The 17,870-nt window shown below is 44.0% G+C and overlaps 1 protein-coding gene across 1 annotated transcript in view; it reads left to right on the forward strand.

Moving 5' to 3' along the window:
* Positions 1 to 13,440: 13,440 nt before the first annotated feature.
* MCU (mitochondrial calcium uniporter) overlaps positions 13,441 to 17,870 on the forward strand; it is a 150,587-nt gene continuing 146,157 nt past the window's right edge. The window contains exon 1 of the mRNA XM_084633802.1: positions 13,441 to 13,627. Coding sequence (XP_084489928.1) covers positions 13,511 to 13,627 — 117 coding nt within the window. The 5' untranslated portion in view covers positions 13,441 to 13,510. The remainder of the gene's footprint in view (positions 13,628 to 17,870) is intronic.

A 17,870-nucleotide genomic window follows, 5' to 3' on the forward strand; every position in this document is an offset into this window, starting at 1 on the left:
GGACATAAGAGCACATAAATGCTATAAAGAAGTGTCACTACGGGTTCAAATTCTGATTGGCTCAAGAGAGTTCATAGAAATGTTGCACAGCTGCCTGCAGAGATTATTAATTAATTTGGGAAATTATTAGGGCTGTCGATTAATTGCAGTTAACTCACACGATTAACTAAAAAAAATTAATTGCAGTTTTAATCGCACTGTTAAACAATAGAATACCAATTTAAATTTATTAAATATTTTGGATGTTTTTATATATTTTCAAATATATTGATTTCTATTACAACACAGAAACAAGTGTACAGTGCTCACTTTATATTATTATTTTTATTAAAAATATTTGCACTGTAAAAATGATAAACAAAAGAAATAGTATTTTTCAGTTCACCTCATACAAGTACAGTAGTGCAATCTCTTTATAGTGAAAATGTAACTTACAAATGTAGATTTTTTTTTTGTTACATAACTGCACTCAAAAACAAAACAATGCAAAACTTTAGAGCCTACAAATCCACTCAGTCCTACTTCTTGTTGAGCCAATTGCTAAGACAAACAAGTGTGTTTACATTTATGGGAGATAATGCTGCCCACTTCTTATTTACAGTGTCACCAGAAAGTGAGAATAGGCATTCACATGGCACTATTATAGCTGGCATTGCAAGGTATTTATGTGCCAGATGCCAAACATTCATATGCCCCTTCATGCTTCGGTCACCATTCCAGGGGACATGCTTCCATGCTGATGATGCTCGTTAAAAAAATAATGCTTTAATTAAATTTGTGACTGAGCTCTTTTGGGGGAGAACTGTATTTCTCCGGCCCTATTTTACCCACATTCTTCCATATATTTCATGTTATAGTAGTCTCGGATGATGACTCAGTAAATGTTGTTCATTTTCAAAACACTTTCACTGCAGATTTGACAAATGCAAAGAAGGTATTGATGTGAGATTTCTAAAGATAGCTACAGCACTTGACCCAAGGTTTAAGAATCTGAAGTGCCTTCCAAAATCTGAGAGGGATGAGGTGTGGAGCATGCTTTCAGAAGTCTTAAAAGAGCAACACTCCAATGCAGAAACTACAGAACCCAAACCCCCAAAAAAGAAAATCAACCTTCTGCTAGTGGCATCTGACTCAGATGATGAAAATGAACTTGTTGGTCTGCACTGCTTTGGATTCTTATCGAGCAGAACCTGTCATCAGCATGGACACATGTCCTCTGGAATGGTGTATGAAGCATGATGGGACATATGAATCTTTAGTGCATCTGGCATGTAAATAACTTGTGACGCCAGCTGCAACAGTGCCATGCAAACGCCTGTTCTCACTTTCAGGTGACATTGCGAACAAGAAGCAGGCAGCATTATCTCCTGCAAATATAAACAAACTTGTTTGTCTGAGAGATTGGGTGAACAAGAAATAGGACTGAGTGGACTTGTAGACTCTAAAGTTTTACACTGTTTTATTTTTGAATGCAGTTATTTTTGTACATAATTCTACATTTGTAAGTTCAACTTTCACGATAAAGAGATTGCACTACAGCACTTATATTAGGTGAATTGAAAAATACTATCTCTTTTGTTTTTTTCAGTGCAAATATTTGTAATAAAATAAATATAAATTGAGCACTGTGCGCTTTGTATTGTGTGTTGTAATTGAAATGAATGTATTTGAAAATGTAGAAGACATCCAAAAATATTTAAATAAATAGTATTCTGTTATTGTTTAACAGTGCAGTTAATTTATTAAATCGCTTGACAGCCCTAGAAATTATTAATCCAGTTCAGCAAGGGTTTAGTGTAAAAAGCACATACCACCCTCCTGGGTCCAGAATACCCCACTTTTCCTCCAACGTCCCATGGCTTAGGCCAGAAAACAGAGATTCCAGAAGTTTAAGATGGGACTACTAGACATTGGAACAGTTGTGGGTGGTCTGTGTGGGGCTGGCTCATCAGATACTGCTGGCTATCCCCTAATTTCCAGATGAGAGAAACAGAATAGATGGGAGTGGTAGATGAAGTGAAAAGTAAAAGCAGTGTAATTAAGCTTAAAAACAGACAAAACGCTTATCATACTAAAAGCAGCCAAAATTCATAAATGCTTTCTTAGTATTATTTTTCCATATGAGCAATTGTGTAATTGCTAGAGGTATTATGTGATCATGAATGGGGAGAGAGAGAACCGTGTGATCATGAATGGGAAGAGAGCTGGTCCATAGGAAATGGAGCTAGAGTTTAGGTGATTTATCCAGTGTCACACAGTAAATCTGTGGCAGAGCTGGCAATGGAACCAGGTCTCAAGGCTCCCTGCCCTGTGCCCGATGCACTGCAGCACACTGCCTCTTTAGTTTGACCCAAGAAGTTGAAAACTTTCTCAAGTTTCAGACTTGTAACATGATGAAGATGCCCCTCCTTGCCTGACTGTTGGGAGAATTGGCTCATATTGCTACAGTGCAGGGAATTTGGTGAGAGGTTGACAAGTCACGTTAAAGGCAAAACTTATATAATTTTCAATCAGGAATTTGTGTCAAGTGAACAAATTCCATTTCTGGAAGTAGGCTCCTAGTTATTAAAATTTCTTCAGAAAGTGGTTTAGCAGGAATAAGTATGCTACCAGAACTGTTTATACTCGCCTTCTTTTGGAGCACTCATAGGATATCATTTCATAGTGAAGTCAGTTATATATTTATTTCTGAAAGGGAAAACCTGTATAATAATAAAAGGGAATCATAAACTGTGAAGTATTTTAGCTACCTCTCCAGCTAGGCTCCCAAATAACATAAAATACACCTATCCTCACTTAAAAGGAAGAATACAGAAGAGTGAAAATGTCATTTGAGTGTAAGTTCTGAGGTGGGCATGTGTGCCATTAAAAATAGAAAAGGAGTACTTGTGGCACCTTAGAGACTAACCAATTTATTAGAGCATAAGCTTTCGTGAGTTACAGCTCACTTCATCAGATGCAGTGACTGATGTAACTCACGAAAGCTTATGCTCTAATAAATTGGTTAGTCTCTAAGGTGCCACAAGTACTCCTTTTCTTTTTGCGAATACAGACTAACACGGCTGTTACTCTGAAACCTGTCATTAAAAATAGAGGTAGGCAAATGCAACCTTAGGGGTTAAAACTGGCAGAGAGATGGCAATAAAGCTCTGGGAAAGGGGCTGAAAGCATCCTCACTTGTGACATTTTTCTGATACAAACTAAAGTGAGGCCATCATTTCACAATTCACTACTAAATAGTCATTAGATGGTGATGACTTTTGGCCACTGCCAACCTGGGATGGACTTCACTTAGAAGGAGATGGTCCTGTACCTCATTACCAGTATCCTGACCCAGTTAGCCTTCGCAGTTCTCCGGATAAACCCTTTGGTGCCAAGCATTGGAAATGTCTTTTTAAATTTAATATCTTATTGATCTCAGTGTTTGGCAGTTTTATTTCCATTACTATGAACTTTAATGACTATCCTAAAGCACAATATACATTTGTTAATTAATTATTAGTCTTTTCGTCCCTTTCTCATCTTGTGCTTTTTTCTAGCCTCTTAGCCTTTGCATGGTATCAGGCTGTCCATCTTTTTTCCAACTTCTTTCCTGTTGTGAAGTCTGTTCCTGTCACACTCAGTTCAGCCTTCCAAAAGCAGCTGCATTTCCTGTCAATGACTGTAGGAGATGCACTTCCCAAAATGCCAAAAAATCAGGGCATTACATTTAAAATTTTTAATTGGCCATGTATTTACTGTGCCTGAATAGGCATTGCAGCACTCCAGAGAGGTGTCTGAGGACATGGATGTACCTCAGGAAGACATTACTAAACTGCAGCTGTGTGGAACTAGCAAACCGGGCCCTGTCTTAGAGTGACTCAGGGAAGGCATAGGAACCAGAGCTGGCTGGGGCTTTGCAGAACGCTGAGGAATCTGAGGAAGCCTTTCCTGAATAAACATTCTGAGAACACAGTTATATGAGAATTTGAAATTACTGAGGAATGATCTTGTGATGTATAGCACATATTTGAAGGTCCAAGAACTGGGAACTATGACAATCTTTAATGAACTAGAATTGTGTGTGAGTGAGAGAGAGTACTTTTGAAACCCCATTTGAGAAAGCAATTATTGAACAAGAATGTAGATAAGAGAGGCATTTGGGGAATCTAGAATGAAAAGGGACTTCATTATTGAACTGGAGTTCTAATGAAACTGCCATTTCATAATGACAGAGCTATCACTGAGAAGGATTTCTGAACAGCTCCTGAACCACAATGGATATTTTCCAGGAGGATGGTTCTTCAAATACACCAGTGAAGTGTTCTGTAAAACTTCTGTTTATATTCAACAGTATATCTACTGAGGAAATCTTTAAAAAGTATCAGTAAAGAGCATCAACAATTTATTCTTCATACAGATATACAATCTAGGTCATTTGAATTCTGATCCATAATTATTATCTTTCCAGTGGTACATCCGGATGCCACCATATAATCAGATTGTCATAGTTCTATGTTATAGTAAACGGGATAGACAAAACACTAGAATCACATTCCAGGCTATTGTTCAACACTATTCTAGAACAGTGAAAAGACATAGAATCAAGTTTCTTTAAGTCTCTCTTTAATAACAAATGGGATGAGTAGGTCACATGAGGTAGGATGTACTTACTAGTACATTAGACTAGGAACCAGGACTCTCTGCTGGCTACATCTTGTTAATTTGCTGTGTGTGTCACTTTGACTTTGGGCATGTCATTATTCTCTCAGTTTAACATATCTATAAAAAACATTTGGTCTAACTCTTTTTACCTAACAACAGGGATATTGTGAATATTAATCAAATAACGGGTTTAAAGTGCTCTGAGATTTCTAGAAGAAACGTATTATGGACTCAGTCCTGCCACTGACTCTGTGTGAGTGAAACTCTAGGGCTGTGCATGGGTGCAAGAGTCTGTTCACAAGGAGTCAACTACAGAACCAGGGCCTATGTACGTGCAAAATATTATCATTATTTTAAAGCCCATTCTGTGCTTCTGTCAATTTTCTATGCAAAAAGAGGCTGGACACAGTGAGCAAAACATGACTGGTAAAAAACAGGTCCAAATACTTATTTGCAAAGGCTGCTTTTTATATGCAGTGGTCCCTTATGTTAGTATAATAATCCTTAGGACCATGTTAAAAAAATTAGTCAAAAAAAGGTAAAAACCCACACAGAAATATACGTTAAAACATGAACTCTGAGGTAACAATCTTCCCTCAAACTAACTATTTTCACAGCTAGTTCTTTGTTTCTGATGGTATCTCAGGATTCATCACATACTCCTATTGCCAATCTTTATGGATTTTACCCATCTGTTGTTGTACTGAATTCTGTGCATTTCTCTTCGAGCTAAGTCCTCTTCAAAAGATCACTTATTGTATTTCTTTGACCTTGCTTTCTTTTCTCAAGGAACAAGTGCTTTTCAGAGAATGATTCAATTTGCACCATTCTATGCCAAAGGGGACAGTGGCGCCACAGTGGGGTATTCATCTCAGGGACGAGAAGGCAGCAGCACTGGGTCTACATTTTGGGCCTAGGCGACCGGTGGTCCTTTAATACTTCCATTATTATGGAGTTAAATATTGGTGTCTCTAAGTAAGAGCTGCTGTTTTACTGATACTAACCAGAAGTTAGTCCCCGCTAGTCAGTGATGAGCTGCCAAAATCTTAACAACCGGTTCCCTCCTCACCCCACGAGGGGGTTGTGGCCCACCCCCGCTCCCTGGGACTCCTGCCCCATCCAACCCCTTGCATTCCTTGACACCCCCCCCAGGACCCCTGCCCCATCTACCCTCCTCCCCCGTCCCCTGACTGCCCCCAGAACCGGGCAGGAGGGTCTTATGGGCCACTGTAGTGGGTGCCCACCCCACCCCTAAGAGCCAGAGGGACCTGCCGGGGGACGAGGTGGGGAGTCCCCTCTGGCTCCTAGGGGCGGGGTAGTGTAGCTAGGGGGAAGCAGGGGGAGCAGCTGCTCCCCCCACTGATCACATCAAAAGTGGCATCTTAGACACCAACTCTGTGGGTGCTCTGGGGCTGGAGCACCCACGGGGAAAATTTGGTGGGTGCAGAGCCCCCACTGGCAGCTCCCCGCCCCGCCCCATGCCCAGCCCCAGCTCACCTCCGCTCCGCTTCCGCCTCCTCCCCTGAACGTGCCACCCCGCCCTGCTTCTCTGCCCCCCACAGGCTTCTCGCGAATCAGCTGTTCATGAGGGAAGCCAGGGAGGGCTGAGAAGCAGGCAGCGGCGGTGCACTCAGGCCTGGGGAGGCGGAGGTGAAAGCTGGGGCGGGGAGCGTTCCCCTGCACCCCTCCCCCCGGGTTACCTGCTGCGGCGCAGGCGGCCCTCCTCGCGCCCCCCCTCCCCAGCTCACCTCCGCTCCGCCTCCGCCTCCCTGGGCCTGAGCGCGAAGCTGCCGCCTGCTTCTCAGCCCTCCCAGGCTTCCCGCATGAACAGGAGACTTTAAATAATGTTGCAAGATACATTCAATTATGTTAACCACCAACCTTGGTATTTATAAATCAGATCTTTTCTTAGAGTAAAAATAATAAAAGTCTCATGCTTGTCGCGCATTCAAGTGTGAGGTGAATTACTTTTGTTCTAATTTATAGCATCAGGCAGCTGTGATAGCAAATTCCTATGTTATTTTTCAATATTTTCTCTTTGTTATATTGAAAACATTTAAAAAACAGTTGTTGAAATTCATTTTTTATATTAGAGTTAAAACCCAATTTCCAGATGTGGGTGCTACAATAGGGCATCCAGAACTTGCAAAATCAGGCATTTAAATATCCAAGTACCAATCTCAGTATGGGATATGGACATACTTTTTAGATGTCCATCTTTGAAATTTGGACCCTGCAAAATCACTTATCTCTAGGGTATCTGTTGACACCATGATTTTATTTTTGTAAAGGAGCAGTTCCAGCCAGCATGAGGACTGGGCTAGGAAGACTGAGGAGCATCAATAGGCTAAGCATGGGATTTCCAACTGTTCTGGGGGGTGGATGTTCTGAGATCATGCAAAAACAATGTTTTTCAAGTCCTCTGCTTCTGTAACTGGGAGACCGAGGTAGAGTCTGGATGTGAAATCCTCACTTTTTTAGGTGAGAAGAGCCCATTATGAATAGGACTAATCTGGCATCCTGCATAACACAGGCCATAGAACCTTCCCCTGTAATTTCTGCATCAAACCCATAATTTCAGTCTGAGCTATAACATCTATTTTAGAAAGACAATCAGCCTTGATTTAAAGACATCAAATGATGGAGAATCCACCTTTCTTTCCCACTGAGAAAGAGAATTGAGTCCAGGAGACCTAAAAGCAGTAGGGATTGCTCATATAGAGTACAGCCCTGCAGAAGAATTCAGTGAAAAACTCTGAAGAAACTGAGATTCATCTCTCTCTGCAAATCAGTTTGTGATACTTTGTATGAAGCACATTATGTAAAAAATAAATTAGATTGTTTAGAGAACTTGCCTGGAAAAAAAGAGCAGTTGTCAAAAAGGTGAGAGGATAGAGAAAGTAGCAGCACCAGATGAAAGATTAAGGGTAGAAAAAAGAAAACATAAAAAGGAGTGTAGCAACCAGACCTGGAAAGACCGCTGGGACCTAGAGAGCCTGCGAAAGTAGTACGATTCAGAGAGATGATGGCACAGAGACTGGAGGGATGTAAAAGCAAAATCTTATTTATGTCATTCACCAATTGTGTTCTGGCTCTGGTCTTTATTTTTAGCAGTTGTCTGTCTTGAACAACAGCCCTAAATAATATCTGGAATCTATAAAATCCAGTGATTTTTTGAGGATCACAGCAGCCTTAACACCTTTAACCATTTTCTTGTAATTCACTTCAAGGGGCTATACTTTATCCCTCTGTCATTTACTTTTTACCCATGAGGTAAAAAAAAATCAGAGGTTCTGGTTAAAAAAATGACCATTCTGACTGCTTCAAGTTGAGGGAAGCTTAGTTCTATGTTTCTGTATCATATGAAGCCCAGTACAGAATTTAATTGTTGAGGGAAGTCTGTTCCAGGTGGTACCAGTTCACAAAAGCCCAATCTGGTGTGTTCATGTGGTTAGGAAGTGGATGTAAGGATGCTGAAAGTCTTAATATTCATTCATAGACTAACAACTGCTTATGGCTGTGCCAAAGTGTACAAAAAAAAAGCTTACTCCACTCTGTGAACATAAAGTGACTTTAAATGGGAAAAAATTAAGATACAGTGAAAGGCATATTAAAACTGGGAGTAAGGATGGAGTGGGGAGAAATCAGAAAGGGAGTTGTCCAGCACCATGGCAGATTTCAAAATATAACAATAAATTGCCTGTCACTTATGTTGTTGTGATCCAGCTCCTGGCATCTCGCATAAACAGACTGAGAGAAGTTCCGGAGTTTTACAATAAATCCTCCATGCAGAACGAACACTCTAATACATTTTCATCAGGAAACCAATCATCTTGTGCTTTGGACTTCAAAAAATACATGATCCCAGCTGCTTTTGAGCCAAACGCTTTATTTTATTCAGAGACATAAGAATACTGGTATGTGTGGGAACTACTTGCAAATTTAAAAAAATTATTTTGAACGCCCATCACTTAATACAGCAATTCTGGGGCCACATCCAAAATCAAAATTAATGCTCTTATTTGCTTTCAAGAATATTCCTTTTACAGAATTAAAAAAGGAACTATCAGAGTTACTGTAATAACCCATAGACAGGTGGTCCCTTCTAAGAAAAATAATCAAAGTAAATGACCTTTCAATGAATTTCTTAAACATTTCATTATATTAACCCCACATACATCAAAATCTTCACTCATAGCAAGATTTAATTATCATATTTACATATATATTCCCCTCCCCCATCAAAACCCTGATGTTGTGACCCATCCCAAATTTTGCAGGAACATTCCAATTTCCCGTTTCAATGGAATTGTTTTGCATTCTGCAGGGCTCACAAGATCACTGAAGAATAGCTGTAGGCCTCTGTAGCAGCATGTTGTCTAACAACAAAATGATGTTACATTGTGATGTCATTGCTCTGAGTTGTGATATCATGTCATACCCTGATGCTGTTGCATTGCAACTCTAAGATGAAGTTACAATATTTTCACACAGCAAAGCAATATGCTGTCAAAATGCACTGATGTTATGTTGTGATTTAATTTTTATTTGCAATGACATGTTGCATTATAACTTCATGCTTTAAGCTACAATATTACTTGTCACAATGATGCTGTGTTATGATCTCATCATATTAAGCTATGATATTGTTAGACTATACCATTATACTGTTGCCCTGTGACTTTATTGCCTAATCAGTCTATGATGTTGTAACGTCACATGGTTGTGTAATTTTATTGCATTCCCAATTCATCATATTGATCTCTGTTGTCATCTGGTTCTACCATCAGGTAATGACATAATATTGTGATTTCACTACTTTGATGGTGCAATGCTAGTGTAATTTCATCACTCAAGCTACATCATTAAATCCATTCATGTGATGTCCTCATGTCACAGTGATATTGTTGACTTCATTTGAGCAGTGATGCTATTATATGGCTTTGTGATGTAGCTATGTCATGATTTCATCATTTTGAGCTTTGATGTGTCCCGTGATGGTGTATTTCTACTACACTGTGACAACCACATTCATCTGTGATATTATGCATTGAACTTTTGTGCTTCAAGGTATGATTGCATTATATCAAGTGCAAGTGTGATAAGCTGGGCTTGCATCTTTATAACTCTGAGCTGCCACATCATCACTCCATGTGGCAGTGGAGTGAAGTTATGTTGAGAATTCACAACTCTGAGATGTAATATCTTTGTGTCCTATTGTGGCATCATGAAGATGCACTGACATGTCATGTGCTTGAGTTGTGGTGTCCTCATATGTTATCATGACATGATGCTACTCTGTTGTGATTTCACCATTTGAAGGCCATCATTACTTTTCATATCAAAGTCATGACAAATCTGGCCTGCCAGACACATGCCTGAAAATGACCTACGTATCGTAGCTTTCCCCCTCCTCCCCTTGCAGTTGAAGTACACGTCTTATTGTGTAGCCTCCCCTGTGCTCTACCCTTACCCTGAACAGGTTGAGCCTTTGCCCAGGCATACAGTCTCTCACCCTGTGTTGTACCCCTCTCTCCTATACCCCTCCATGGTGGAGGGACCCTTTCCCTGCTGTTTAGCCCCCTTGCAGTACCTTTTATCCTGTGCCATACCCACCTCCTCCTGCCTTCCATGTGTTTCTAGAAATCTCCTCGGAAGCCCGTTGGCCTAGCCAGCCATTGCTTTTAAAAATAGTTTTTAAGGTTGTGTAGGTTTAATGAGAGACATTTCTCTTCACATTTTGCACAGATAAAGGCCTCGCAGCCCTCTTGCCTCCCCAAGCAATGCCTGCAGCTGCCTTTGCTTAGAAGCCAGCACCTGTTGCCTCTCTTTGCTGCTGCCAGCACCACACAGGAACATCCCAGAATGCACTGCAGGAATTGGCACAAGGACTAGGAGAAAGCTGCTATGGCCTTTGAAAAGAGTATTGTTTCAATGCCTCTTCCCGAGACCTCTCTCAGACTTGTGGGTGGAGAAAAAAGATGATCAAAGTAGGCTAATTCTGGTGTCTTATGTGGATTGGAGAACTTCTCAGCAGAAATGCCCTTGGACATTGGAGAAGTGGGGTGGGAGTGAAGAATCTACTTGCACTCTCTCATTCCAAAGTCTGAGAGGAAGCTGGGCTGAAGATGCTCCTGGTGGTGTCCTCCCCCATCTCTGTGTGTATGTGTGTGTGTGTCTATGTGTGTGAAAGAAGAAGAGCTTAGTAACAGTCTTACCCACTCCATGGCCTTGAAAAGGAGCCTAGAAATAATATTGAGGATAGGATTTGCATTATTTGATTGCAAATCAGTTCAAAGTCTCTTGACCCAAGTACCTCTTGATGCCAGCTGGCAGAGGGCACAGGGGTACATAGGTATATCGGGATCCCAGAGGTTTGGAGTGCAGGAGCAGGCTCCAGGCTGGGGAGTGGGGCCAAGGGATTCAGAGTGTGGGTGGGGCCTGCAGTTTGAGGCAGGGGGTTGGAATGCAGGAGGGGGTGAGGGCTCTGGGGTAGGGCTGGGGATGAGGAGTTCAGGGTGTGGGAGGGAGCTCTGGGCAAGGGGTTGGGGTGCAGGGGGGTGAGGGCTCTGGGCTGGGGGTGTGGGCTCTGGGCTGGGGCTGGTCATGAAGGGGTTGGAATGCAGGCGGGGGCTCTGGGTTTGAGGGGGGCTCAGGGCTGTGGCGGGGGTTGGGGTGCAGGGGGATGTGAGGGCTCTGGGCTGGGGGACAGGCTCTGGGCTAGGGCAAGGGACAAAGGCTTTGGGGTGCAGGAGGGGGCTCCAGGTTTCGGGGGACTCAGAGCTGGGGGTTGGGTTGCAGGAGGGGATATGGGCTCTGGGGTGGGTCCAGGGATGAGGGGTTTGGGGTGCAGGATGGGGCTCTGGATTGGGGGGGACCTCAGGGCTGGGGCAGGGGCTCAGGGTTGGGGCACGGGCTTACTTTGGGCAGCTCCCGGTCAGCAGTGCAGTGGGGCTCAGGCAGGCTGACTGCCTGTCCTGACACTGTGGTGCGCTTGCCCTGGAAGTGGCCAGCCGGTCCAACGCTAGTAGGCAGGGGTGGGTGGGCACGAGGCTCCACATGCTGCTCTCACCCGCTGCAGGCGCTGCCCCCCCCCCAGCTTCCATTGGCCAGGAACTGGCCAATGGGAGTGCGGAGCTGGTGCTTGGGGCAGGAGCAGCTCATGGAGCCCCGTAGCCCCTACCGCTGAGGAGCCAGACCTGCTGCCTGCTTCCAGGGCACAGCCCGATGCCAGGACAGGTAGGCACTAGCCTGTCTTGGCTCCGCAGCACCGACAACCCGACCTTTAATGTCCCTGGTGCTGACCGGCACCGCCAGGATCCCTTTTCGACTGAGTGGTCCGGCCAAGAACTGGACAACTGGTCACCCTAGCTGGGGTCCAAGAGATTTCCAGGTATTCAAGGTTTCAGAGTGGTAGCCGTGTTAGTCTGTATCAGCAAAAACAACGAGGAGTCCTTGTGGCACCTTACAGACTAACAAATTTATTTGGTTGAAGAATTGCCATTTTTAGGTCTGTTATTGAGTGACCAGAGAGAGTGAAGTGGTCTCCTACTGGTTTTTGAATGTTATGATTCCTGATGTCAGATTTGTGTCCATTTATTCTTTTGCATAGAGACTGCCTGGTTTGGTCAATGTACATGGCAGAGGGGCGTTGCTGGCACATGATGGCATATATCACACTGGTAGATGTGCAGGTGAACGAGCCCCTGATGGTGTGGCTGATGTGGTTAGGTCCTATGATGGTGTTCCTTGAATAGGCGGGTGGACAGAGTTGGCACTGGGGTTTGTTGCAGGGTTTGGTTCCTGGGTTGGTGTTTTTGTTGTGTGTTGTGTATTTGCTTCAGGTTGGGGGGCTGTCTGTAAGCAAGGTCTGTGAGAGTGAGAGATTGTCCTTCAGGATAGGTTGTAGATCCTTGATGATGTGGTGGAGAGGTTCAAAACTTCAAAAACAGACTCCAACGTGAAACTGCAGAACTGGAATTAATTTGTAAACTGGCCACCATCAGATTAGGCCTGAATAAAGACTGGGAGTGGATGGGTCATTACACAACCTAAATTCCCCAATACTAATTTCCCTCTACTGTTATTCACACCTTCTTGTCACCTATCTGAAATGGGCCACTCTCATTACCACTTCAACTGTTATTTTTCCTCCCTTGGTATTGTGCTGTTAAGTAAATTGTCTCCTTAGACTGACCTCACACTTGGTAAGGCAACTCCCATCCTTTCATGTATTTATACCTTCTCCTGTAATTTCCACTCCATGCCTCTGATGAAGTGGGTTCTAGCCCAGCAAAGCTTGTGCCCAAACAAATTTGTTAGTCTCTAAAGTGCCACAAGGACTCCAGGTATCCCAGGGTCCCTTTCTGGTCTATTACAGATAGGGTGCCAACCCTCCAGGATTAGCCTGGAGTCTCTAGGAGTTAAAGATTATGGCATGTGATGAACTCTCCAGGAATATATCCAACCACAATTGGCAACCCTAATTACGGACCAATTTTTCTGGCCTACCCAGGCTGTGCCGCTATCCACCCTGCCCGCTGCCTTACGAGTCCGACCTGAGTTGTGTCACCGCCCTAGCCCCTGTCCCGAGCTGTGCCCCTCCCCCTCTCGCTTGAACTCCCCGCGCTGTTTCCGGCCTCGCGGCCACCACTTACTAACCGTCCCCGCTGATTGACACCCTAGAGTCCCGCCTTACATCAGTTTACTCGCAGGAGCGAGCGCGACGAACCTTAGCCCCGCCCCAGCTCGGGGGCGGAGCCCGCGGATTGGCTGGTGGTTGCACGCCCGCCCCGACTCCTGGCAGCCCCGCGGCGCAGCCTGCCTGAGTGGGGCGGGGGCCGGCCGGGCTGCTTCCACTTGAGAGATGGCGGCTGCCGTGGGGAGATCGCTGCTGCTCCGCTTTTCGCGGGGCGGCGGCGGGGCGCTGACAGCCGCCGGCTGCTTCCCCGGGCTGGGCAGGCACCGACAGCAGCACAGGACGGTGAGCGCGGCAGGCGGCGGCGGGGCTGTGCCCTTCAGGTGCCGCAGCGGGGCTGGGGGATGTGCGGGCAGGACACTGGGAAGGCGGGAGCCGCGGGACCGCAACAGCCCCCGTGGGCCGCCGCAGTCGCTTTCTCGCTGTGCGGCAGCAGCTGCTCCGCACCGGCGGCGGGCTCCGGGGGAGCAGCCCGGCCACGTTCAGCGTCTCGCGGAGCCGGCGCGGCAGGCAGGGGAGCTCGGGTCCCTCGGCGGGCGGGGCGGGACGCTCCCGTAGACACCCAGGCACTTCCCGGGGGCTCTGCCCTGTGCCCAGCCCCGCGGGGAGCCCCGCTCGGGCTTCCCCGGCGGGATCCCGAGGAGGGCCCCGGGTGCCTTAGGCGTGTGTCTGATGGGTGAGCGCGGCTGGGGTGCAGGGCTGCCGGGGCTGAGCGAGGAGGTGCTGCTGCAGTGACTGGGGAGAAGCCCTGCACTGTCCATGTCACCTCCTCTCCTGTCCGCGGGTTCCCGGGTGGATCTTGATTGCTGGGCTCGTATTGCCTGGCGGAGGGGAAAGGTTCGGGAGGCGCCGGGGGGACCCCTCGTGATGAGGCGAGCTCCTTCTGGTTAGGGCTGATAATGGTATTAACGGTGGAGAGATCCCGGGAGCTAGCAAGAGAGAGGGGGGCAACCATAAAGTGAAACAGGCCTGCTTTTGTTCTAATTGCCTTTAGAAGTGCTGAGGAGCGGCATTGGGGCTTCCTTCTTGGCGGTCAGCAGAGTGTCTTCCTTCGGGATTGTCCACAGCCATATGTGTTGGCCCCTAGCCAATGATGTAACATAGTTGTAAGAAGCTGGTCTCCCTCCCTCCCTCCCTCAGAGTAAAGTTGTATACTGAAAGCAAGATCATACAGGCTGGTTAGTTTAATTAACACTTCCTCTTAAATATGTACTTGCCTGTAATGCTTAATCTGCTAAACACATGGCAGAAAAATGATCCTTGGGGATAGGAATGAGGAAGGTAGTGTGTAGGTTGTGCATGAGGGAATAATCAAGGCTACGATGAGTCATGCAGCAGTGTCAAAGTTGATATCATTCTGCATATGACAACAAAAAACAACAGAGTTGAAGGGATTAAACTATAGAATGGACAGCATTGACTTTCTAAAGGAAATGGCCCACCTTGATTATCATGCACATTGTAAAGGTAAAAGAGTGTCAGTTGTGTTGCTGAATTTTTTTTATGTATCATTAATATTGATGTGAGCTTTTCCATAGTTGTGCTGAACTCTTTGTTTTGTTTTCTAATGTTATATAAACTGTGATCCATTTTTAAACATCCCAACAAAATCCTTTCATTTATTAATACTCACAAACTTGTTTTTAAAATTTTCTAAGTGGTTCTCTAGAGTCTCTCGATAAACCCCTGTTTATCAACTCTTTGGGGACTAGAAAACCAACCTATGTAAATAAAATTAATAAAACATATGCAAGGTATGAAGGTGGAAGGGTGTACAAGGCCACTAGTGTGCTCTTACAGCTCATTAAAGCAACTGTTCAACATTCTTAGCATTATCTTACTGCATATCTGCTATAGTGATGGTTAATTTATGTGAAGTTTGAATTAAAAGTGCCTTGATTGTAGAGAGTCTGCATTTGTATCTTCCTCTACAGATCACTATCAAAAATGAAGGCTAAATTCAAATGTAACGGTGTACAGATAAGAAACAAAGGAAGTAAGAGCCAAAGTAGAAGTATAATAAAAAAGAGGCTCTTGTACCTTCTAGCTGAAAAAGTGTAACTTTAAGATGGGATCGAACATGTACAAGTTACAGATGGAAAATTTGGAACATGATCCCTCCTGCTTTTCAGTGCTACGATTTACACTGCTTCTCTGCCATCATCGTTAAGCAAACCCTGTCAAACTTCCCTTTCCCTCCACCTGCAGACTTATAAATTAATAAATGGCAAATAATCTGCATACAGATATCTGAATAGGAAATCTTTGTACAATTGTCAAGTGACAGGATAGTAAGTATTGTGATAAGACAGATGGCAGACAAGTTGCTTGTCAAATGATGTATAGGATTTTAAAAAATTAATGCCTTATTTTCTTCGTTGCTAGAGTTCAGAATGATACTAGTTTACACTGGGTTTAGAAAGTTTACAATATATTTAAACAAATGGTAGAACTACAAAATAGCTCTTTAAGGAAAGCTTAGTATCACATGTATACAAGGAGTATTTTTTAGATCTGTAATCAAGCTGAAGGAAAAAGTCTTTGGGGCATCCTAATCTAGCGAGATACTTGATTATACTCTGTTAGCAATCAGTTTCTGGATCAGCCTTCTCAAACTGGCCTTGGAATATGAAATAGCTTTTAATTGGCATGAATCTGGTGATGTCTGCGTTGAAGTATTAAAGTATCTAAATGTTAGTAGCCATAGGAAGTGGGAGAGGTTTAGTTTAATTTTTAGATTTTTTTGTATAACTTCTTCCTGGTTTTAAAAGATATATATTGAATAACACACAAACATACTAATGTCGGGATAAAATCATAAACACAATGAGGGGAGAACATCTACAGACAGAGCAATTTTTTGTTTCCTTATTTTCCTTTCAAGATTAAATTAGACCTCTCTCGGCAATTGTCCTGTGTATACAGTAGGTGGCACTCTCTATTGGTCTGTAGCTCGGATGACTCCCGGCAACAATTCTGACTTCTATTCTGTTGCTCAAGTACATATTAGTATGTGAGTTGGATCCTCACAGTATGCTAGTTGGGTCATCAGTTAAGGACATGTAATTCACAAATAGATGAGCTTTTTGGGGGTAGAAGGGAGAGTGTGTGATAAAATACAAATGCCAAATGGAGTTTTTCTCTTTGCTGACCTTGGGCATGGGGCAGAAAAATGGGTACATTAGTGCTATAAGGAAGTGAGCTGTAGCTCACGAAAGCTTATGCTCTAATAAATTGGTTAGTCTCTAAGGTGCCACAAGTACTCCTTTTCTTTTTGCGAATACAGACTAACACGGCTGTTACTCTGAAGCAAATTAGTGTACTTCACTTAGAGACTTGGTAAAGATTTTTGTAAAATACAAATTTTGCTTATGTCTGTTTGGAAAAGCCTATTAACTATTTGTCTTCACTTGAAGAAAAAATTACTAACAGCACACCTTTGTGTATAATATGTAATAAACCAATGTGTGAGAGCTAAAAAGTAAACTGGTATGGAAGGAAGTTTCACTTAGCAAGTTTTCAAGGACTATTTCTACACAAATGAGTAAGAAAGAATTGCTGAAAATACTGTGGTATTCCTCAGTTCAGACTGTGTGTACAGAATACTCAACCATGAAATCTTCTTACAGCTCTTACCTTATCACAGGTTTCAGAGTAACAGCCATGTTAGTCTGTATTCGCAAAAAGAAAAGGAGTACTTGTGGCACCTTAGAGACTAACCAATTTATTTGAGCATGAGCTTTCGTGAGTTACAGCTCACTTCATCGGATGCATACCGTGGAAACTGCAGCAGACTTTATATATACACAGAGATCATGAAACAATACCTCCTCCCACCCCACTGTCCTGCTGGTAATAGCTTATCTAAAGTGATCATCAAGCTGGGCCATTTCCAGCACAAATCCAGGTTTTCTCACCCTCCACCCCCACCCCACACAAACTCAATCTCCTGCTGGTAATAGCCCATCCAAAGTGACCACTCTCCCTACAACGTGCATGATAATCAAGGTGGGCCATTTCCAGCACAAAACCCTATGATCCCACTGAGAGTTACCAAAAGCAACTACAGCATTTGCTCAAGAAACTCCCTGAAAAAGCACAAGATCAAATCCGCACAGACACACCCCTGGAACCCTGACCTGGGATATTCTATCTACTACCCAAGATCCATAAACCTGGAAATCCTGGGCGCCCCATCATCTCAGGCATTGGCACCCTGACAGCAGGATTGTCTGGCTATGTAGACTCCCTCCTCAGGCCCTACGCTACCAGCACTCCCAGCTACCTTCGAGACACCACTGACTTCCTGAGGAAACAACAATCCATCGGTGATCTTCCTGATAACACCATCCTGGCCACTATGGATGTAGAAGCCCTCTACACCAACATTCCACACAAAGATGGACTACAAGCCGTCAAGAACACTATCCCCGATAATGTCACGGCTAACCTGGTGGCTGAACTTTGTGACTTTGTCCTTACTCATACCTATTTTACATTTGGGGACAATGTATACCTTCAGATCAGC

The sequence above is a fragment of the Lepidochelys olivacea genome, assembly GCF_965140295.1.
Source record: "Lepidochelys olivacea isolate rLepOli2 genome assembly, chromosome: 7".
NCBI classification, from domain to species: Eukaryota; Metazoa; Chordata; order Testudines; family Cheloniidae; genus Lepidochelys; species Lepidochelys olivacea.